The sequence below is a fragment of the Hylaeus anthracinus genome, unplaced genomic scaffold (assembly GCF_026225885.1).
Source record: "Hylaeus anthracinus isolate JK02 unplaced genomic scaffold, UHH_iyHylAnth1.0_haploid 5, whole genome shotgun sequence".
NCBI classification, from domain to species: Eukaryota; Metazoa; Arthropoda; class Insecta; order Hymenoptera; family Colletidae; genus Hylaeus; species Hylaeus anthracinus.
This window is the reverse complement of record NW_026535322.1, coordinates 5,207,425-5,230,837: the sequence shown is the minus strand read 5'-3', so window position 1 is coordinate 5,230,837 and position 23,413 is coordinate 5,207,425. Positions and strand designations below refer to the sequence as shown.

At 42.8% G+C, this 23,413-nt stretch overlaps 3 protein-coding genes across 13 annotated transcripts in view; all 3 read left to right on the top strand.

The window, feature by feature from the left end:
- The window catches only part of LOC128895543 (transcription factor Ken 2), a 32,930-nt gene extending 21,861 nt beyond the window's left edge, over positions 1 to 11,069 (top strand). Inside the window, exons 1-6 of one of the 4 annotated variants that reach the window (XM_054158238.1) lie at positions 2,505 to 4,125; positions 4,545 to 4,717; positions 5,045 to 5,272; positions 5,549 to 5,840; positions 6,412 to 6,880; positions 10,785 to 11,069. In XM_054158238.1, coding sequence (XP_054014213.1) covers positions 3,772 to 4,125; positions 4,545 to 4,717; positions 5,045 to 5,272; positions 5,549 to 5,840; positions 6,412 to 6,873 — 1,509 coding nt within the window. In that variant the 5' untranslated portion in view covers positions 2,505 to 3,771 and the 3' untranslated portion in view covers positions 6,874 to 6,880; positions 10,785 to 11,069. Of the gene's footprint in view, positions 1 to 2,503; positions 4,126 to 4,544; positions 4,718 to 5,044; positions 5,273 to 5,548; positions 5,841 to 6,411; positions 6,915 to 10,784 lie in introns of those variants that run through there. The other 3 variants (XM_054158240.1, XM_054158239.1, XM_054158237.1) reach the window with 3 other exon arrangements.
- A 50-nt stretch (positions 11,070 to 11,119) lies between these two features.
- LOC128895559 (apolipoprotein D-like) lies at positions 11,120 to 14,177 on the top strand. Of its 7 annotated transcripts, none has more exons than XM_054158272.1 (6): positions 11,121 to 11,347; positions 11,809 to 12,072; positions 12,158 to 12,290; positions 12,560 to 12,687; positions 12,821 to 13,061; positions 13,223 to 14,176. In XM_054158272.1, the coding sequence occupies exons 3-6, from the start codon at positions 12,177 to 12,179 to the stop codon at positions 13,649 to 13,651; spliced, it is 912 nt and encodes a 303-aa protein (XP_054014247.1). In that variant the 5' UTR covers positions 11,121 to 11,347; positions 11,809 to 12,072; positions 12,158 to 12,176; the 3' UTR covers positions 13,652 to 14,176. The 7 variants fall into 7 exon arrangements, with proteins under 7 accessions (XP_054014242.1, XP_054014247.1, XP_054014245.1 ...); XM_054158270.1 differs by having other exon boundaries at positions 11,727 to 12,072; XM_054158268.1 differs by having other exon boundaries at positions 11,679 to 12,072.
- A 681-nt stretch (positions 14,178 to 14,858) lies between these two features.
- LOC128895569 (apolipoprotein D-like) lies at positions 14,859 to 17,836 on the top strand. Of its 2 annotated transcripts, none has more exons than XM_054158290.1 (5): positions 14,859 to 15,041; positions 16,040 to 16,161; positions 16,647 to 16,777; positions 16,899 to 17,078; positions 17,153 to 17,834. In XM_054158290.1, exons 2-5 carry the CDS (start codon positions 16,048 to 16,050, stop codon positions 17,295 to 17,297), a joined length of 570 nt encoding a protein of 189 aa, XP_054014265.1. In that variant the 5' UTR covers positions 14,859 to 15,041; positions 16,040 to 16,047; the 3' UTR covers positions 17,298 to 17,834. The 2 variants fall into 2 exon arrangements, with proteins under 2 accessions (XP_054014265.1, XP_054014266.1); XM_054158291.1 differs by lacking the exon at positions 14,859 to 15,041 and adding an exon at positions 15,756 to 15,876 and having other exon boundaries at positions 17,153 to 17,836.
- Positions 17,837 to 23,413: the final 5,577 nt, after the last annotated feature.

The window sequence follows — 23,413 nt, the reverse complement described above, 5'->3', positions numbered from 1 at the left end:
TGCACCAATTCCCATTGTGCATCGTCTCCCTCGTTCCTGCCGCAAATGCCATGCCTGTCGTTCTCCTTTCCGAATTTCCCTTTGTCGGGTAAGAACCGAAAATATTTTGGTAAACTGCGGTCCACCTTATGGATGCCCAATATTTCTAACTCTTTCTCTTTATTCGATGTATCCATCTCCGCCGATTCCACAAACATGGTGGCTGCCACTGTAACGCAATCTTAATAACCAGTACTTTCAGAAGTAAGCCGAGCCCGCTCGCATTTTGCAGTTCGAAACGTTCGAATTCGCCGCTTACAGCGCCGACGCTGTGGATTTACGTTGACCAGCGATCGTTAAGGCAGGCATTCGTCGAGGTTTACCGACGGGGTGCCGCGAGTTTCGAACTGACACGACGATGGCGGGACAGAACAGGGCCCGCGAGTTACGGTGCCCCTCGGTTGCCCCTCCACGTTCAGCGCGCAAGTGGGCCAGTTTCTATACTTATCGATGCGAAGCCTTGCTCCCACTACACGCGAGACCCCGCCCGGCAGGTCTTCAAGGCCCAAATAGAAGAAGAAAGACGAACGTAAGCGTAAGCGCGGACGTAATGCAGTCGGTCGGCCAGCGATTGACCTTGAACTTCGCTAAGCCGTGTTTGTTAACAGCTACAGCACCGATGCAGACGTATCAGCAACGATTTCCTTATTCAGCGATTTTCTTAGCAAGCGGCGATATTACGTACGCGATCGAGTAATGCCCCGTGATCGCCGTCGTGCCGTAATTCTCGTCCAATGATCATGCCCCCCTTTCCTCCTTCGCTCGAGCCTTTCTTTTTCATTTCTTTTGAGAAGTAACGCGATTAACTTATGCTCCGTGGGTTTCCAAGAATTTTCCTGGATTTCGAAACATTTAACTGATTGGGTCCTTCACGTATCTAGGATTTATTGGTTAAGACTCCATTTCATTAGGAGATGGGATCATCGTATCGTGCGCAAGAAGGGAGTGCAAATACTCTGAATTGCGGTTTTTACGCTCATTGTGTGTTTACCTATCTTGAATGTGTTAATTAGAGTTCCTTCAACTTCCTACTGACGTTGAACAGAGATAAAGTGATGGTAGATTCTCTTTAGCAGTTTGTGAAAGGTTTACGTCATTTCCTATGAAGCTGACTTCATGCAGATACGTCCTTCGAGCGTATAATGCCCTTAATATGATCATTGATCATTTTCTTGTACTTTCTACATACCATTTACATATATGTTTCCAGTTTCACGCAGACACGATAAGAAGGATGTTTCCCATTAGACAGGGAGCTCCATTTATGAATTGATTCGAATAGATAACATTCTCGCTTATGAAACTTGTCAGCAGACCATAAACAATGTTAATATTGGACTAAGATACAAGAACGTTGCCACGTACGTACCTGTGACATGGATCGCAATGAAGAAAGTAACGTACGTGAGCCTCGATTGCTTAGATGGATGGAATTCGCGTCCTCTTCGTGACTCTTACCCAAGGCCTTGCCTTTCCAATTCGATCGAATCACTCATCGAAGGTCACGCCGATGAGTATTCGTTTGACGAGTTCTTGTACCGAACCGATACCACGCGTGGACGGCATGGCGACAGTGATTTCTGATCACTCTTCATCTGACTAACATTGGGACTATTCATCTAATTTGATATTCAAATGTTGTATGGGCATCCGAACATGAATTGTAATTTGAGCATCCAAGTATCGGTATTCGAATACCACAATGTAATACTTGATTAAAGCAATGTATTTGAATATCATTACTCGAGTACCACTGTGAGCTACTTGTATCCAAATACAATTATTCAAATATTTGAGTACTCGAATATCGTCACTCGAATACTCGAGTAATAGAATGCTATCGTTTGACTATTACTAATCACATTTCTGTTCATTCAAACAGATTTATTCGAATACTTGTCTATTCGAACAATGAGTAACTCCAAGAAACCCAGCCCTAGTCTCGAGCCAGTACAAGGAAAAGGAACGAAAGTTTCGCTCGCGTTCTCGAGTCCCAAGCGTGAAACTCCATTGTGCCTGGGACACGTTTGACATTGCGGAACGCGTCGATGCTTATGGCATTGGTTTCATAATGTTAATTATACTTCTGGTCCTCGGGAGTACAACGTGAAACGAAACTTTCTCTCCCAGTGGCTTGCCTCGTGAAACGAAGAAATGCACGATCGACGGCGGTTCGATCCACGATGGCTCGCGCCACGAAATGCCAGATTTATTAAAATAACTTCTGAAAGCTTCCCCTCCGCGCGTGGTTGCGTCACGTCCGTAATCGACATGCGCGGTGGATTCATTATAAATAAATCATAATGCAGAACGCGTAATGTATAATTTGTTACGACGCACCGAGCGAATGCGCGACTTATTCCACGACTGAGTTGCCGCGTTATTTTCTAATCGCGAATTAAATTGCACCGCGGTTACGTGAATCATGGTAACATTTCGTTGCGAGCTGTGCTCCTCGGCGTTACTTCTTTAACAGGAAGTTTCTCGAGATCTGCAGGATTTCCCCTCTCGATCATTAATCAGCGAGAACGCGAGTGGTTCGTTACGTTGCCGCGTCCCAGATGAGATTCTATTATGTTTATCGATGCACGGTTACTCGCGAGTAATTATCTCGGCGGGTAGGCAATGTTGATTTCTATTCCCAGAAAGATAAAATTCTATTTGTTCGAGTAACAGCTGAATTCGAAGCGTCGCAGCTATTACCTTGAGCTCCTTCGACGAAGCGCATAGTTTCATTCGAAAATGATTGCTGGTTGTTTTATCTCATGGGACTTTTGTGAGGAGTTACTTCGAAGATGTGTTATTACACTTGCGTGGGTGGACATCTTTATTTTCAACAATAATATCAATTTCAATTAGCCTGTTTTTAAAAATAATTTCAACTTCGACGTCTCCACTTTCAGAAATACCTTCGTCTCAAGGCATTCTAAGATCGAGAACGATCGTCGACCATCGGTCTTAATTCTAATGTACCGTATTCGAAGAATGAGCACAGCTTCGGTGCTTAATTACATAAATGAGCTCTCATCAAACACAATTCCTTAGCAGAAAGCTAAGCGAATGTCAGAGAAACGTGAGAAACATAATCTTGCGACACGTCACCGCCTTCCGCCGTTTCTAAGAGAGGCGGGGCACGGAAGGATGAAATTAGTCTAACGAAGCTCTGCCTTTGCATGACGCGAACCGAGAAGAACGCATTATTGGGTTAAGGACGTCACACGTCTTTCGTTTATTTCGTTATTACGAAAGAATTTCCATGGAAATTGTATCTTGGCTCCACGTTGCTGCATATTATCGCTGTATATAGGCTGCTTCTATTATTTTCTCATTTCGTTTCCACATTCCGTAACGAATCGCGTGTAGAGGTATGAGCAATCGCTGTGAGATCAATTTAAAAAAAAAAAAAAAAAAAGAAAATCGAATACAATTGGTCATCTTCAAGAAAACGCTGACAATTTTAGATCTATAGAAAAGACGTGAAACGAAGTTGCATACTTTGAAGAATTAGTTAATTAGTCAACGTTAGACAGCGTTGGTCGTGCAGTATAAAATTTTTGTCGAATGACTAACGCTGTTTGAGATTTCCAGTCCACTTACAGTCTTCGTGATTATATAACACAAGGTACTAACAGTTTCTCTTATAATTGATTTCACGTTATCTCAAAGTGTGCAACTCCTTCGCTCGATTTCCATGTTTCAAATTCCATCTGTTTCAAATTTCATACATCCCTGATGATACCGACTAAATATTTTTTTTTTTTTTTTTGTAATTTCTGTTTTTCTTTCGTTTTGCAGACGATGTATACTGACGGTCTCCTAACACTCCATTATGGGAAGCATCCAGCGACCTTGGCCGCAGAAGTCGGAGCCTGGTACACCGGGGACCGTCACGTGGACGTGACGTTGGCTTGCGACGATGGTTCCGTCGTCAAGGCCCATCGCGTAGTTTTGGCAGCAGCTAGTCCTCTATTGGCTGGTCTCCTTCGTAACCCCGCCCTGGATCACGTGGTCCACCTGTCGGGGGTCCGAAAAACCCAGCTAACTCACCTGCTGGAATTTCTCTATAATGGAGAAGCACTTATACCGGTAAACGAGTCATTGGAACCATTAGTGGAAAAATAAGTCATAACATTCGGCTACTTCTCGGTTAGAAAGCATCTCGCTAGTTGATATTCATTCCTGGAGACAACCTGTTCTAATATCATAGTTTTATTTCATTGCTTTGTAAAAACTCTATCGAGGAAGTCTGTCATCCCCAGTTTTAGCCAATTCTGGGTTAAAAATGACCTAGAACAAGAACAAAATATTAATTAAGTAACGAATAAGAAATAAAAAAATATCAATGATATAATTATAAATATCAATTGAAAGAAGAAGAAACTTTTTCTCGTTTCCTAGAATACCTTCATTTTTGTGGACGACCATCTCTTGCACTAAAGCTCATCGATTGCTGAAAGCTTCTTCCATTCCGAGAATTTCCCATCAAAAGCAACGTTTCGTTTCAGTCGACGGAACTCACGCCGCTGAGGGAGCTGTTCGAGCTTCTTCAAATCAAGTCGGAGCTGTTCGAGCCCAACCAACCTCAAACCTCTAGCAATTCCGACCCCGAGAGAATACCCACCCCTCAGCCCTCGGAGGGCCAGGAAAGCTCGAGCTACGAGTCGCAATACGACGGCAGGTTGGTAGTGCGATCGGCGTTAAAGCGTTCGTGATATGTCAAAATGATCAGCGTAACGTACACCATAATCTCCGCGATAGGGAACTATCGAGATTAATTTCTGCATTTCGTTTTGATCATTGCTCCAGCAGAGAACGCCGCGCTTATGCAAGCTATCGGTTCGCGTAATGTCATTGGTTCGCGCCTTTGGTCGCCTACTTTCGACATTTATGGTCGCGTTCCCAGATGAACGAGGGTGATATCGTGCTGGGATAATTCGAAAATTGCCGTCAATTTAACGGCGAAGGAATACATGTGGGTCTGTAGTGTGCGCTCCTGATATTTCAGGCAGTCGAACAATCCCGCGGACTGTTGCTCGGTTCTCATCAAGACCGAGGGCTGCGAGGAGGAACCGGAAGTGGACGTGGAGGGCATCGAGGGGGAGGCGCTACTCACGGAGAACAGGGAAAGCAGTATAGAACCGCCCCGAAGGAGGGATAGCTCCGATCCTGTGAACCTCAGTCTAAATTCTGGGACTTCCACTACCAGCGAAAGTTCCCACGACATCGTCCCTAGGTATTAATTAATACGGAGATATGATAATTTTTAGGTAATACGTAAATGTAAATCAGATCCAAAACACGAGATTTATTTGAGAGGTTCAGATACTGGTTATGGGAAAGAATGGTCTGGTTGTGGTGTTGTAGAATAATTTGTTTGGGTTCGGTTTGTAGAGGGATGGAAGTAGATGGTGAATATAATTCAATTTGAATACAAATTAAAAATCAATCTTCGACTATCAAACACTCGAATAACAATGCCGACGAATTTGACACGTTGTCGTTTGCCCAGGCAAGAGAAACAACTGCTGGAGAGGCGAGAGTCTCTGGAGGAGGCGGAGGAGAGAAGAAGGCAATTGGCGGCTCGGCTCGCGCTGAGCTTGGAACCTGGAAAACGGAAACCGGAGGAAATACCTATCCCACCTGCGGAGGCGTACGTTGTAACGCCTCATAGGAAACGAAGGCCAGGCTTTCACAATGCACCTGCACAGAATCCGGCTTTCGTACCATTTAATCCTGGATTCGAGACGCCGAGGCGATTGCAAGCGCCGCATCCCCTCAGCGTCTCGGCACCACCGTACCTGGTACGATATATAAATATGATTCCTCTTGGCAGTATTAATAGCGATAACATTCTCATTGCGTAACAAACACAGGAAAAAGGCAAATGCTGCGATAAAAATACGCGCACATTACCGTGTAACGAGCCGGAGATACGATGTTGTTGTTAACTCGGATACCAAACAGATACTAAATGTCACTAACTATCAATCCTACCTCGGCGATCACTTGCTTTACATTTTCTAGCAGATGATAAACGAATTAACGATGGTAATCGGGAAATCGTTTATCTATTAAACGATACATTGTTTCATTTTAATGAGAATTCAACTTTGAAGTTGATGGTTCTTTATACAAATTGAGGCGCATAACATTTACCTTATTCTTTTTGTTTTTTTTTTTTTTTTCTAGACTGTTGCTATTTTTGATTAATTAAATGATACCATTTTTTGCTCCTTTGGGACTACCACTAGTATCACGGTGGCCCAACACATAGGTTATTTCAGAGGTCATTTGAAATATTCCTTAATCTCAATAATTCGAAACTCAAACACTCTATTATTCCTACCTAATCGTAAATCTCCTTTTCTGCAGCAGGACAGGTCGGTGACACCCCCAGGAGCCTCTCACCGTCCCCCCAGCGCGGATCCAGCGTCGGCAGCCGGCTTGGAGCCACCCTGGGGCTCTTGGGCCCTGCCACCGGCCAGGGCCCCGCCGCCTCCACCGACGGACGATCCGCCCAAGTCCACCCCCGTTCGCGAGTACCGGTGCAGTTATTGTGGCAAACAGTTCGGAATGTCATGGAACTTGAAAACGCATCTGCGAGTGCACACGGGCGAGAAACCGTTCGCGTGTAGACTTTGCGTCGCCATGTTCAAGCAAAAGGCCCACCTGCTGAAGCACCTGTGCTCGGTCCACAGAGGGGTGATAGCCGCCCCCGACAATACCTTCACGTGTTGCTTCTGTTCGTTGAGCTTCGATAGCCTGCAGGAGCTCATCAGGCATTTGTCGGGACCGCACAACAACCTGCTGCTCAGCAAGAATCTGCACGATTAGCGACAAGGTTAAGGCCGACTCGGTGCCCGAGCATCCCCGAAAACGCGAACGATCCCCACCCACCCCCTCCCCACCGAGTGTCCAGAAAGTACGAGTGCCTTCGCCAAATTTTTGTATCGCGACGCGAGCCATTTTCAGTATTTGCGCGTTTAGATCCAGCATTCGTTTTCGCTGCTTTTAATAGGAAAAATCGTCCGGACACATTGATCTCGAGCACGCCGGGACGCTATCGGACGGTTGTCTGCGATTATTTTCGTAAATTTCCACGGCAACTCGAGAACTGTTTTACCGTCTCGAGGGACGTCGGACGTTTTCGAGTCTTCCGAGGACGCAGGCAACGTCCGCTGTTGCTTCAAACGCGCGCGATTCGAAAGTTTCTAACGAAATTTCACGAACGGACAGAGGGGGACCAGTCGTCGCGGAAGGGGTGGAACGCGTTTTTTGCGGATGGAACAGCGCGTGGCACGGGGAAGAGCCTTTAACAGAAGCGTTCCGTCGTTTCGTCGACTCCTGGAGCACTATGTCGCCCTAGGACGTTCCAACGACCGACTACCAGTTTATTATAATAAGCGATGACCAGTAATTCTGACCAAATAACATATTTCCGCCAATCGACGTCAGTCGGAAGTGTGTCGGTTATGTTGACGGTCACTCTATCAGTAATCGTTAAGGAAGTCGAAACGAGAGTGGTTGCGAAGAATGTACAAGTAATTTGAACGATTGGAAAAAGTCATCGTCTCGTTGCGTCTTACTTATCGACGACAAGGAAAACAAGCTTTTCAGCGCTTTCGTTCAGCGTCACGTGACATTCAGCAAGACGTCTCGTTTACCTCAGCGCGCGCACCATAAATAAATCTCACATGTAAATAACGTTTACGTTTAGGTCGTAGGAAAAAAAAATAACAAAGCAGACGGATAAGAATTTATTTATTTTACACTTTGCAAAAAGGGACCAACCGACTTTTTTTTTCCATCGATTTCTCTGTCTTTAGGTAGATCTTAGGTGTCCTGCCCCGCCAAATCGCCTCGAACAAATTACGCTCGTCGAGAGCTGAACGGTGTCGAAATTAACGCATTGGGGAGAAGGATTCGATATCTCCGAAGGCCAAGGATTAACGAGACGATAACGAGACATTGGCGTTTCTCTCCTTTATCCTACGAAGAGGAACATTATCGACGGGAACGCGAATTTATTTGGAGGTAGCGACGGTAACTCTCGAAGTGAAAATGTTCCGCCGAATTCGGTAGAGCGAAACGTTGCTAATGTTCTTCCGCGTACGATCCCCTCGTCTTCCACTTTTCATCGTCGCTCCTTTCGTCTTCCCTCGCACCTTCACCTCAGCCTCCACCACCACCAACCCCCGCCCCTCCCCTTTACACCTCTTCTATGTGCGCGGTTTTATTTTTTTTCTCTCTTTCTTTTTCTTTCCAACGTAGACATGTTTGGTATCTCAGCGACTCGAGTGCCTTGTCAAATGGGTCCAAATTGGTCGATTGGGCAGTGATTTCATGTGTTCATAGGCTTAAGGTACAAGTACACGTGTAAGATGACGAATACGAGCTCGCTTAGGAATTGAAAGAAACGTTAATTAATTCACGTAGAAGGTTTTTCAATATCACTCGAATTAATCCATGTTTCGTTAGGATCTAGATAGAACGTTGTATGTAGTAGCTTTTGTTTCTCTGTAATTCCTTTCTCGTTGGCGCAGGACGTCATCATTCATTCATTTTTTTTTTTTTTTTTTTTTTTCTTTAGGTAGGTATTATTACCTAAGGTGCCTTGAAGAAGGGCCTCGACCTCTTCTTAGCTTCTCGTCCGCGTGAAAATCTCGAGCATGAAACGAGCTGGCTCTGTTGACGAAGAGAAATAGCAAAATTGGTTCAGACGTGTGTTACGAACTCGTGGAAAAGGGCAAATATCACGAGACAGAGGCTGGGGCAAACGTCGTACCGATGGATGAAAGTTGGGGGATATAGTTGCAACAATTACACATGCTCCCTTGCTGTAACGGTCAATTTTTTTTGGAAATTCGCCTATAGTCGAATAATTCGATCGAGCAGAAGCGATAGCTGAAGAGCGAGTATTTATAGCCTCGAAAATATTCGCTAGACTCGAGGTGGGAAACCAAGGAGCCATAGCTCAAGGTGTCACAGTCAAACGTGACAAGTAAGGTACAAGTTGAATTGTAAAGATCAGCTTTCATCCAGCCTCTGCAAGTGATGCCCAATTCTGCAACTGGTATCGATCAAATTAATTTTGGAACAAATATAACGGCTCCCTTAAGTTCTCTATGTGGGTGCATCTCGATTATCAAGCTGTTTATTAGCTGCAAGGCTGCACCAAGTGAATCTAAATTATGTTCACTGGGATTTTATAAAAAAAGAATATTTCAAGAATCAGTGATCGTGCAGGATGTCTCTCGATCCTTTTCAAGTGAAATTCACGGAATCCTCGTGCGCGCGGACGGGAGCGCAAGAAGAGGTTGGAGGGGTGGTGTGCGCTCTCGTTAAGCCAGAAAAAAAAACGGCCAGCACAAAACAGTGAACGCAATGTGATACTAAATGATAATAAAGATAAAGTAATTATTGTTTAGCGTGCGACGGCACGAGCGCAATCTGCGGCACCCGCAGTGAAAAGGAACTAGTCTCTCGCTCGGTACGCCGACAGACGATCCCTTTTCATCTGCTGGCCGCCTAAATAATTGTTAGTAACCAACGTTTCGTCGTTTCTCTTTTCAACCCCCTTCTCCTAGAACCCTACCCGACCCCCTCTCGTCCCCCCTTCTCGAGACGTAAGTGCACTAGGGTTACGTATACAGATTATTATACCGTTCGTTAGTTACGTTTACCGTGTATGCATTACACGTACACACACGAAGACATACACACCGTACACGTACACACACATACACGCTCGCGTCCAGATGTCCAAACGGGACACGTCGTCTTTCTCAGGCGTAACAAAATACTTGTGAAAATAAATGATTTTAGATCGATCGTACGATTCATTCGTTACTCCCAACTAATCAAGCGGAGAAGAATGTACCGCGCGGAGAAAGAAAGATTATCCTCCGAGAGGTAGATGGTACCACGAATAAATTGAGTACGAACAGCGTCGAGTATACGTTTACTTAGTAATTGGACCTAACCGAAGTCCGAAAATGTCCGAATCGTTCGAGTCCGATTTTTCTTTCTCCGCGCGATACATAGAAAATTACTCCTAACTAATCGAGCGGAGAAGAATGTATCGCGTGGAGAAAGGAAGATTATATTTCGAGGGGAAGGTGGTACCGCGAGTACGAAAGGTCTGATTTTTCTTACTCCATGCAATACATAGAAAAGGATAAAACATGTTTCTGATTAAATGTTTACGGAGGCAAAGATGCGTAGAGAATCGAAATCGACCGAGGATTGTCCGTGTTTCGGCTTCCAATATCGGAGCAGAACTTTATTTCGTGTTCCCGAGGTGCAAAAAGTGGCTCGTCTTTCGTTGTCCTCCCCTTTGGACATCCGGTCGGGGGTATCGTAGATTTTAAGCAATTTCCGAGCGGAGACCGTTCTCCGCGTGCTTTCTTAGTGTTCATAGGTTTACAAGAAATAAATTAATTCAGACGACAAAACGTGTAAGAGGAGATAAATGAGCGAGGACGAACCTGAGCTCGTGTCAGTATCCTTTCCCCCGCTCCCTTTCTGGGTAAATTTAATTCGAACTTGAAGAGCTCGACTGAGAATTCGACCTGGAAAAAAGTAATGGGTTATTTTAAACAAGAATTTAAACATTGGTTTCAGATACATTTAATATTTATTTATACTTATTAAAAAACTACAGAAGAATAAGTGAAGCACCCTACTAAAGCTCGAATAAATCGCAATGAATATAATAATCGAATAAATACTTTACTCCCTTTTAGAATTGTTCGTAGAGGCGGTGGAAAAATTTATTCAAATTCTTCGTACCGGTTCTCTGTTTACCGTCTGAACAAAGTATAACCGGTGTCTACTCGAAACTAACGGTTCGATGACTTCAACGATTTCATAGAAAAAGAGGACTCGTCGTGGGACCCGTTAGCGTTGGACTTAACGTTCGGCGCGGCTGTGTATGCTAAGCACACCGACGACAGCGTCGATTGCATAATTGCAACGCGATAAAGTAATAGGTAGGTTCTTGTTTTGCACCGGAGGAGGGCTCTGGTACGTTTGCCATCTACCTGTTCCGTTTGCAAGCATAAATACAGGCTTGCCAAAGGTCGAGGTTGCTGAAAACCGGCTCCATGAATGGTTGCAGGAAGAGGAGGAATAAACGTCATCTGAGGTGTAAGTTTCACAATCGTGCATTCCAAGATGACCGGTCTGGCTACACTCTAATCCCACTTGTTGCAAACGAAAGTCCCAAACGAGACTGTGATCTTGAATCGTCGACCTGGGTAACGGTAATCGAACGAGACGATAAGGATCGAGTCGCCTACGAGGAACTGTATGTAAACAACCATAGCTCGAACTATTCGATGTTTGTGTTGCGTACGTCGCCATCTTCTAGTACACAACTAACATTGGGTACTCCGGTACCAACATTCTTATTTCACATATTTTTCAACTATTTTGTATCATAAGTTTGATATATATATATGTATATTTTTCTTCTCATATATATTATATTCCTTTTGAAATATTAAAAACGAATTCTAAACTCTCTCGATGTAGTTCTTCTTTATAAATAAATGGCAAGCGTAGCTCAGAAATTCACAAAATTAACTTCCACACCAAACATATTCTCAATTAAATTAAAATATACGTCCCACCTGTAGCTTATCGACGTTCCTACACCACGTGGGTCATTTTATGAAATCAAATAGATTCCAAAGTCGCAACCCGCGACCCAAGAGAGTCCTCGAGCCCCATGCGGGTCCCCGTTACAATTGCCACATGTATATCCAGGAAATCTTGGCGTTCCATCAAATTGACTGACACCAATCCGCCAAACCACGGGGATTCGTCTCCCAACGACCGAAAGTACCGTTCGTCGACGAGGAGTTGCATAATGGAGCTTGCGTTCCCCGTTTCTCGATGGAGTGGACGTCCACCGGCCTGCCGTGAACCCGGTTGCCAAGAAGTCGGCGGTAACATTGACCAATGACCACGGTCGTCTGTCGACCAGATTCTGGGGCCACCGGAGAGTACCGTAAGGATCCTCACGTGCAGGTAAGACAGAGGGGGGTAGTGGCCGGTCAACGCACCTGCACTCCTCGGGTAATGTATATAAGACAAGAAGTTCGAACCATTCTAGCGACAGATCATCAACGAACATGATCGGGAAAATTGTTTTGGTGCTCTCCGCGCTGGCGTTGGCCAGGGCACAGATACCCAGCCTGGGATTCTGCCCTGACTACGTGCCCATGGCGAACTTCGACATGAACAGAGTAAGTACGGTGTTGATATCGACAACTTATCATTGATACGTCTCTTGGTCTTTCTGATATGTATTCGTAATTTGTCGAAATTTCGAAAAATGGTTTAAATAAATCTTACAGAGAATTGAATTTGGCATGAAAAAGTTAAATAAACTTTTTGTTCGTCTTCCTTAACAAACTTAACGTCGTCTCATATAATTGTGCTACGTATGAATTTATATTTGGAAAAATGTATTTGTTTGAAATGTTAAGTTAATTAGTGTTTGCTACTGTCGCAGTTTCTGGGTGTTTGGTACGAGGCCGAGAGGTACTTCCAGCTGACGGAGGTAGTGTCACGGTGTGTCATGGCGAACTATACCCTATCTAGCGGTAAATTCCATGTCAGCAACCAAGTGACGAATAGATTGTGAGTATTGTTACTCCATTACGAATTACTCCTCGAGACTGCATTTTGTATCAGAAAGTGAACGATCGAATATTGAAGTAAAGCATTTCATATCGCTCGATGATAGGTAATTTTTAATTATTTTCATATTTAGCACTGGCATCAAGAGGGTGGTAGACGGTGAAATCAAGAAAGCCGCTTCCAAGGCCGAGGAAGGAAAATTGATCGTCAAGTACACGATACCTTTGACGCCAGAGACAAAATACAACGTTCTAGAAACAGACTATGACAACTATGCTGTCCTGTGGAGCTGTTCTGGTATTGGACCATTCCACACACAGAACGCTTGGGTGATGACGAGAGAAAGGTTGGCTCCTGGACCAGTCATACAAAAGGTAAGATTTTCAAACTATAACAACGCCTTTAGACTTTTCAATTGAATTTTGTATCATTAAAATAATTACTTTCCAACTGACATTTAACTTGAACCACTGCTAATACCAAATTCAAACCTAATTTACGTCCGAGACTCCAACATAACAATTTTTCGTTACAGGCATACGCAGTTCTGGACAAGTACAAGATCTCTAGAACGTTCTTCGTAAAAACCGATCAGAATGACTGTGCATACTCCGACCCAGAGGAAACAAAGCCCGGAGAGGCCGCTCCATCCGTGGAGGACGCCGACAAGAACCCCGAGAAGAAACCTGAAAAGGACTCTGAAAACGTAAGAACCGCCGCAATGCCAGATCCTCCACAGCTGGTTGTCGAAGTGGAGAACCCCAAAGATGACAAGGAGCTAGTGAAGAACGTCCTGATCGCCGAGGACTCGAAGAAACCATCCATCAACACCGTTCCCGAGCGAATCATGGAAGTGGCCGAGGCCATGAAGGACGAACAACCTGCCGACATCGCCGAGGAGAAGAAAGAGCTCGAGAAGGAGACCGCCGCGAAGATTGTTAAACAGACAGAGAAGACAGTCTGAAAACAACGTTTGACTTGTCTCGTTCGAGAATACAGGTGTAGATGGTGGAAGATTAGTTTAATGGTCTCGGGCTTGTAGCGGTTTCCACCTGGAGACCAGTCTCGCCCGTGGATCGCTCATTAGTCATCGTATCTTCGACAATTGTCACTTTCATAAGTTCATGGACGGAATGGGGGATACTTGCTTGTCTTTAATCATGTACAAACGCGAAAAGAAAAGTTTAATAAATTGTTATATAAAACGTTGCTACGGAATCCTAGTTGTGTTTATTGAATGTGCTGCGTGGTATGTTTATTTAGAATGAGTTCTCTTATTCATTGAATAATTATATTCATTGTAATAATAACAATATGCATCACGAAGCAGAAGCCAGTGGGGAAGAATCTAGAATAGACACCATTTTGAAAGAAATTTAGAATATATAAGCAATATAGGAAATGTAGGAAGTACTAGGAAATATAGAAAACATAGGAAATAACAAAATATGAGATATATATATATAGAAATATAATTTCTGCCCAAGAAATTTCTCTCTCTAACCTTATTAGAAGATATCGAAGACCATACCATTCATTATCAGTAATAACAATTAATTTTGTATTACTTTCTATAATAATTTACGTAATTCTATATTTTTGTTGTTTCCTTGATCCATCCACGAGTATCTAAAAATTTCATCGATTTGTGATTCAATAGTTTCCATTTTCGAATAACAGGATCCGGAACGCCATTTTACTTGAAAGTGGGGAAGGTGACGATTTCTCTATCCCGAGCTGAGGGCAATAAAAATCGTTCCACGTGAATATAAACAGTGGGGATAAAAAACAATCCTTGAGAAACGAGTATTTGATTGACAATAACGAATATAGATGTACTTTCCATCGAATTGAGAACAAGTTCAACAAGAAACATATCCTGTCTCTTTTTTTTTTGTAATTTTATATAAAAATTCTGTTGATTATACGAATCCATGACAGAAATTCTCTCTTAAAAAATAGCAAATACCGAAGAATCGATTGAGAATGACCTGAAAACGAATGTTAACCATTTCGTCGCTCACATTCTCATCTCGTTTTAGACGAAGCCACATCTGACCCATCAAAATCAGCCGCGAAAGAACCGGCGCAAAAGAGAATTGATCGCCTGGTACATTTGAATCGCGGAGCTGGGTTTTTTGAACTTGGAACGTACCGTTACTGACCCACTAACTGAATGAAATTTTTCGAACGCATCCACTGAGCGTTCAACAGTTCGTCTGCGTTAGTGGATGCCACAAGGAAGAAGCCAGTCACCAGCGGACAGTTCACCGCGAGAAGTGTAACACAGTCCATCCCGACGACAGTTTCCCGAGTTGCCAAGTTCACCGTGTGTACAACTGTTCATCCATTCGGTACGTGTTTCGTATTATAACAGTATCGATACGATTCGTGATCTTCGCAGTTGTCACATCGAACAGGTGATTTATGAGGGAGAGGGGCGCGGATCAGTTAGGTTTCGGGGGTACTTGGTATAGGAATAGAAATGATTTTGTGCATTTATGAGATAGAGTATGGTGAACGTACGCAAAAATTAAAAGCATGTAATAAGTTGACTTTCGATGATCTGGAAATTCGTATCTTCACAGGTGCAGAAAAAGAAATAAACGAAATGAATTAATACATAGGATATTTTCATTTTTCAAGAATCTCTATTTCTGTTGCCATTAGTATTCACCTAACAAATAATTTAAAAAATTCACTTAGCGTAACACGCATTGATTTCCATAAAAAAGGGATAAATGTAAAATGTTGTACCATAATAATATAAAAGTCTCTTTTAATGAGAGAACATGTTCCGCAAGATTTACGTACGTAACGAGGAAGCGCGTGTTGATTACTAAAAATGAATGAATTACGGACTAGTTCGATCCAGAATTTATCAAAGTTTTACACAATAAGTTCGCAATTTATGGGAGAATGTTGTTTACGTTAAAGTCACCATCTCGTTTCGAAATGGTGTAATTTGTATTATCATTTGGAATTATTTCATCCAATATCTGCAAATAACGGTGACTATGCAAGAAATACCTGCATCGTGACTGCATCGCTGCAGCAGCATCGTCCAATAAAACTTAACTGTTCTTTTGATGTTCTTTGATGTGACTCGTTCGAACTGGATTCATAATTTCTTTAAGAAACGAGGGGTTCTACAGAAGAAAAATCAGTAATAAAAACCTAACACTTTCAGTACTTGGAATTTATTACAGAGTATTTATTATTTATTATATAAAATATGAAGTTTAGTATTTAATAACAAAAAGGGCATCCTCAAGAGGAGATCAATAACAAAAAAAAGTACAATACTCCAAATACTTCGAACAAGTACTAATCTATGCAATTTATTTTGCAGAAGAGAAGATGATGCTGCGCGGGTGTCTATTTCTAATAGTTGTAAGCGTGGCAGTGGCACAGGTGCCATTTTTAGGCCAATGCCCAAATTTGGAAACGATGCCGAACTTCGATCTGAACAGGGTAAGCATACCACTTAACGCATATTTCCTATTTCAGCAGCAGCGAGAAATATTAGAAACTAGAATAGGGGTTTTCCTGCCTTTTCCTGTGTTATTGACTTACTTATGAGGTAATGCAACCTGCATTTAGAAAGTTGTCCTCAATGGGACAGTGATATACATTCGACGTAACGAGGGACGCGTGAACTGTTCAAGTTCCACGGATGTTCGTTCTGACTTTCTTCGAGCAGAGATGGCCAAGATTCTTGTCTAAATGGAGGGCTTCGTGTAACGAGTAAAAGATAAAGAACGAGACTAATTGGAGATCTTTCTTTCGCTTAAGGAATTATTATACCCATCATATAATTTTCTTGAAATATACCAATCGGTTACTTCTTTGACTTGATAATTAAAAATGGTCTTATTAGGAAATGTCGAAAGGGGTGTTTATACCTATGAACTATTGTATCGAACGTATATTTTTATTGAAACGAACGTATTTTTCAGTATGTAGGGAAATGGTACGAAGTGGAGAGGTACTTCGCCATTTTTGAATTCGGTGGAAAATGCGTGACTGCGAATTACAGCCAAGGTGAAAATGGATTGATAAAAATCTTGAACAAGCAAATATCTTCACTGTGAGTACGATTTTATTCCAAAGTCGACCGTTTCTATAATATTTTTCATTTTTCAAACGTTTACGGAACTTCTCTTAATCGAAGAAATTTTTCAATTTTCTCAATTCTATTTTCGATTTAGGACCGGAGTGTCTTCTAGTATCGAGGGGATTGGAAGGGTGATAGGCAGGACAGAGGATCCTAAGTTAACAGTGACCTTCCCATCCCTGCCACTGCCTTTCGACGCGCCATATTGGATACTCGACACAGACTATAAATCCTACGCCGTTGTTTGGAGTTGTTCAAATTTTGGTGTATTCAGGTAAAAATCAGTGAAAAATCAACAGTTATCCTTACTAATTTTCGCACGAAAATAAAATGAATATTCAATTACAGCGTGCGGAACGCTTGGATCCTGACGAGGGAACCGAAACCACCAGTTTCAATTTTGGAAAAAGCTTATCAGGTGATTGATAAGAACAACATAAGCAGGGCATACTTCATTCGTACGGATCAAAAGAATTGTCCGGAAGGGAATTAAATAAATACGTCGAAATGTGCTGCGGGGCATCTTTAGTCTTTCTTCGTTGTAAAATAAGTTAACGACGTTTCTTTTAGGACAGCGATTGTTTTAAAAATCGTAAATCATTGTGAATGCTCAATTCATTTCGTGATCGTAAATAGTTATCGTTCCCATGATATTTATGTTAAGACTTATAGCGTATTGTTCTCAAGCAATTTATTAGATCGTATTTATTTAGCACGTTCAATAACGGGCGTGGAACTCGCATTATGTTTATTTATTTATTTATTTATTTGTTTATCACGCGATGTAATGGACCGAGGAGCAATGGAATGTACGATAATAAAATTTTGTTTATCGAAATAGATGGGGAGAACTAATTTTCTGTTATTTAAAGAAAATTAAAATCGCTGTAATTATTAAGCTTTAATTATGAAACTATCCTACGTCTATAATTTTATCGTAAAGCAGTTCGTCAGTCAAATTATCACTTTCCTGTCATTTTCAACGTTATCCACTCAGTCTGAAACAAGACTCCAGCGCTACTAGTGGTGGGAATTGAGACTAACTGTGCCGAGACAACCTCGGGCAACGGTGTGTTCGACAATATCCTCGGTGATACTACTCTACCTTATCCCTCGTCCGAAGTACTAGATGTCGTTGTGCCCTTCGACGTGGAGCGACGTTCAAAAAATGTAACCGAACTTGTTTTGCTATGGAATCAACTAAATTATCAGAAACTTAATTACACGACTAAAAATTCTGTCTTTTCCTTGTAACTATTAAAAGAAAATTACTTCTAACTGTCTCCTAACTAATTACCTATTACTTTGTATTTCGACTTACTAGTATTACATAACTTTAATATTATAGTTCTCCTAGGCAGTAGCTCAGAAACAATTTTCTCTCAGCGTTCCCAAAAATGTCTCCCACATTATTCCCCGCCAGAGCTCCGGCTAAACGACGCACTGAATCATCAATGAATATTAATCTCCGACCCCAACCATCCGTACTTAACGCACCGACAGCAAAACGTCGCGTGTGTCTCGGCAACAGACCAAACCCATGAAAACGTGCAGTAGATTTTCACACGAAGACACCGCGCGTAATCTATCAGCCGGTGAACTGGACGGCCTCGCCTCGTTAGGTTCTCCCACGTTAAAAATGCAGGAAACGGGGCACCGAACGAAATAAATCGAGCGTTCACCAACGAAAACATCGCGTCACAATACCGTTAAATTAAACAAATAACGCGATGGGGCGTGGCCGGTTGCGGCTGTCCCCAACGCTGTTGTGTCACGTGCCATCCGTGCAAACAGACACCATTCAATCGCTGGACCTGCAGGATATGTCATCAGCGCGGCATTGTGCGAGGAAGAGACCGAAGATCCCACGGGACACCCTACTGAAACTGACGTCCACCGAGAAAAGGGAGTCGTGTAAACGTCCACTGCGGTGGACGACGATCGGTTATTTTTATTTCTAATTACGAAGTGAGTGTAGAAGAAAAAAATTAGCTCAAATTGGAAAGAGATACAGTGAACTATATAGGTAACTTTACAACTACAAATAATAACATTTTGGGCACCGAAATATATAATTTCGAAGTTTCTATTGATTTCGTTACAAGGTACTGAAGGTTCCGTGTCACCTTCAAAGTATTCATTATCACCTGGATTCTCCATCTAACAATACCGAAGCTTTTTAAATCATCATCCTTTCCCTAACGCGACTAGTTAGCTACGCCATGATTCTATCAACTAGCACCCTCGTCATCGAACAAATAATTAAAGATTCGAAATCCCTTCCATCTCTGGTTTTGGCCAGTGCGAATGACGTTGATCGTTCTGCAGAAGGCGTACGTCTATTCGCCAAGGCATTAGCTGATTACAAGCGCCGAGGAACGTGTTCTTCCCCGAGAATAGGCGTTTCTATAATCGGCGCGATCAACGGCGATAAATTAAAATGCGGTGGAGTCTAAATCAGGGTCCAGAGGGGCAGCCAAAGGAGACCCCGCCAGGGAACCAAGTGAGAAACCCCCGCTCCACGGATTTGTTCGGCTATCCTTTTCGGCTGGCACTGTTCTTACGCACTGAACAAAGCGGTCAGCCGTGGTTCGGATGGGAGAGAGGAAGAAAATCGAGGTACACGGGAGGGCAAGAGCGAGAGAGGACCAGGGGATGCTCGATCGTCTCTCGGGGCCCAAATATCCGCGTGGGCCATTCGGTTTTCGAGGAGCACCGGACCCTAATAATAGGGTACACCGAGGATAAACAAACATACACGCCCCTGGCATCTCTCGTTGAAAGAACACACGAGAAGAAATGTAAGAAAAAAGGAGAAAAGAAACAATTTAGCCACGCCACTTAAAGGATGGAGAGGTGAAGTATGATAGATACCGAAAGATTGAGCAGAAAACTGGGCCCTTGCTTCGCCCACAAGACGTACACCGGTGAATTTTTTAATAATACTTCAGCCAGAACTTTGATTTGCATGAGGAAATAATTGATTTCTAAAAATCTTGGGATTATGATTTTGGAAATATCGAGTTTTCGATTTAACATTTAAATCCATGTTTGGTACGGACTTCGGAGCATCGCTCGAGAAAAAGCACGAAATTCTGTTTAGAAATAACACCGACGACTCGAACGTCAAAAAATAATTCCGTGTACATAATTTATCCTTTTAAGCATGTTTGCTCTCTCGAGCCAGGCAACTTTCTCCTATGTTTTCATATCGTCAAAAGCAACAGAGACATTTAAGGTGCTCAAGTTAAGTGGGACACGTTGCTTAAGATCCACTTACGTGTACGTATTATTTTCACAGCCCGTTTCGAATCTCAATCTCGTTGAAAACTGTTCATTCATTCATTTATTTAAAGTGCGTGACTTATTATACAAGTTATTGCACTACTGCTTACTTATCACTAGCATATTTCCATTCTTCTTATCAACGTCTTACATGACTCCTGCATTGTTTTAATACGGTTTGCAGTATCTCTCACTTCTCATCTATTCTCCTCTAGCTCGGGTATCTCGGGGTTGCTAAGCCCGTACTGTAGCTACAAACACCGCTACAGCCCCTGAGAGCAATCGAAATCTTTGTTCAAACTACAATTTATTTAATTTGCTACGTTAAAATAAAATTTGTTCAGATGTATTTCTTTAGGATATTTTAGAATTTCTGTCGCGATTTCAGAACACTCGCAGTTACTTCGAATCCCCGCACTTCGCTAGAAAAAGTTTGATCTAGAGGATTGTACAATTTGACGTCGACTTGGACGTATCGCTGGGTCGTTCCTTAGGATGAGAGCCGAAATGCGCATGGATAGTTTGGAAGGATCTTAGAGTCCGCCATGTAATCAAGGAAAGTAAAAATACGAGAGAATGGAACGATGCTCGACGGACATTACATCTTGGATTTCGCCATTGTTTCCGAATAGACTCTGCAACTATAGACGCATGCATTCCGCTCGACAGTCCTAGAGATATTGCTAAGACGTCGCTTTCCTTATTGCGAAGCACGGATATCATAAGTTCCATTTGTACTTTGATAAACAATAGCTTCAGAGCGAAAAGCTCACAAATTCTCGGATAGGTAGATACCCGTGGTCAAACTTTATCTCGTTTCGCCAAGAATCCTTAAAATATCGCATAAGCTTTTTAATCTAAATGGAAATACGCCTCGTGGAAGTTAAATGCCCTGGGGGGTCGATCCATTTGTCTCTAGCACGTGCAAAAGACCAGCGAAGAGACGTGCAAAATGCGAGAGTACGAGAGGGTTTGAGTAAAAAGACTCGAAGAAGAACTGGCGGTGGAAGAAGAAGACGAAGAGGTGGCGGTAGAGGTGGAGGAACGCTGGAAAGAAGGAGGAAACGAAGGTAGATGAGACAAGAGGCATTCTGGTTTGTGGGCACAGCCGCTGCCTGCAGCCCACAATTATGATAATAGCCCCCGAGTCCTGAGTCTTGTTAGTCCAACGTGCAGCCAGCTCCTTTTATTTATATCTTTTTAGTTTCGTACGCACCCTTTTATATACCTCGTCTACTGCAATTTCTACTTTCAACCCTTTGCTTCGCGACGTCAGAACTCGGGCTAATCTGATTTGGAAAGGGGAGTCCACTGGCAAATGATTATTTGTGAGCTTATGCGATAAAAGGTTAAACTACGAATTATCTTTGCAAAAATATGAAATAATATTACAACCTAAAGGAGGCATGTAATATTTAAAACAGAAATTTTTAAATATACCTCAGACCATCTCTGAGTATCTTTGAAGTTAAGTAAGAAAATGTTGCATCGAGTCCACTAAAAAAAAAAAAAAAAAAAAAAAAAAAGTTGACAGGGGAGTAGTTAAAAGCGTTTCGCGCGAGATTCAAGAATCGTCACGTCTACTTTGCGATCTAACGAAAACGTTGCTTTGAACTCGTTTCTCTGCCATTTAAAAAACGCTTAATTAAAGTCGCTAAGAACGTTCAAACACGGGGGACTTTGAATTCTACCACTCATACACTTCAAAGGAATTAAAGACCCGCGAACGTCGAAAAGTCAGTTAACGGCCTGAACCTGCCGCGAGCGTTACGCAGGTGGCAAAGAAAAGGCGCGCACGAATCGCAATTGAAACGCACAAACGTTTCTGTCTCATTAAATGTAATTAAACCGGGCGATATGCGTGGTACGGCGTACTATCCAAAGCTGGACGGAATCGTTTTTTGCGTTTAAGCCGATCGAATGTGGACTGGAAAGGATAGAAGCCAGGGCTGGATCAAAGCATTGGCTTTGGGAGGCTGCGAATAAATTTTATAAAGAAGAATAACACTGCGTACTGAATTATTAATCCCTGTTTGAATAAATCTGAATCCAGTAATATAATAAATATATTGTCGAGAATCAAACAACACCTCGTCGAATGAAACAGTTATTCGTTATTCGTGAGTGAACCAAGAGAATTTATTCGTTATTCGTAAATCAAACTTGGCGATTTATTCGTCCCTTGGATTCTCCCAACTCCGGAGGCTGCAAATCAGAGATCTAGAAAATTTGTACGCGCTGGTGGATCTAGGAGGGACGAGAATTGAAAACGCGTAGTCGGCATCGGGAGCAAGCACGAGGAGCGCGACACGTAGGTTCGCGTTTGGTAAATGTTGTAAAAGGCGGTAGCAAACGGAGCACGCTTTAATCCACTTTATAGCGCGCCGTCGGTTCTTTTGACAGCGCGGAAAGCGTTAATTGGAGACCGCGCCACGATCGGCCAAAGAAAGACTTTTCAAAGGGGGGAAAACTTCGTGTGACAGAGCCTGCCGGATTTTTGTTTTCCTTTCCACCCAGGACAACGAGTGAACGCCGTTTCCTGCTTCCTGTACACCCGGTATACGTGCACGCTTTTCACCGTTTCACCAATCGCGCGTCAAAGCATCGCGGCCAAATGACGTTCCGTTGAAAAGTCGCGCCCATTATAGAGGCCGTACCAAAACATGTGCGGATCAACTTCAGGAGTCGATCGAAACCACAAAAACAATAACAAATGTTCGCTTACACGGGCGCGTTTTTTTACAACAAACATCGTAGTAGCCACATTTATGAATTAGAAGAAGGGTACTAAGTAAATAAACTATTATTATCAAGTTGAGAAAGAGGAGGCAGTCACATGGTCGAGACCTTCTTGCTCTACCAAAGCAAACAAACATCTCTCCATAACGAAACCCCTATTTTTGTTCAATATAGAGGGGTCCTTCGAAGACACTTCCGGTTCCTGTAAACGGTACGGTAGCCGCTACTAGGATAAATGCGGAATAAAACAAGAATCTGGACGACCCTCGGTGATATACGACTTGTTTGTCCAGATTAGACCCGACAAAGAAAACTGTTCTCTCTTCTTGACTCTGTCTTGATTTAAGCGGAGCGCCCCGTATTTGCTCTAGATTAAATGGGAGCTTCCAGGCACAGGCCATGGCGTCCTTTTTCAACGATATCTGCCGTACTACAGTGAAACGCTTTATACTGCGCGTTGCATTCATAACGGCGAATATCGTCAGAGGAATTCTTATTTTCGTGTGCGTACAATCCTAACCGTTCGATCGTGTACACGTTGAGCATGTAAATAGGTTCGACTAATGTATCGCATCTTTGCGGAGA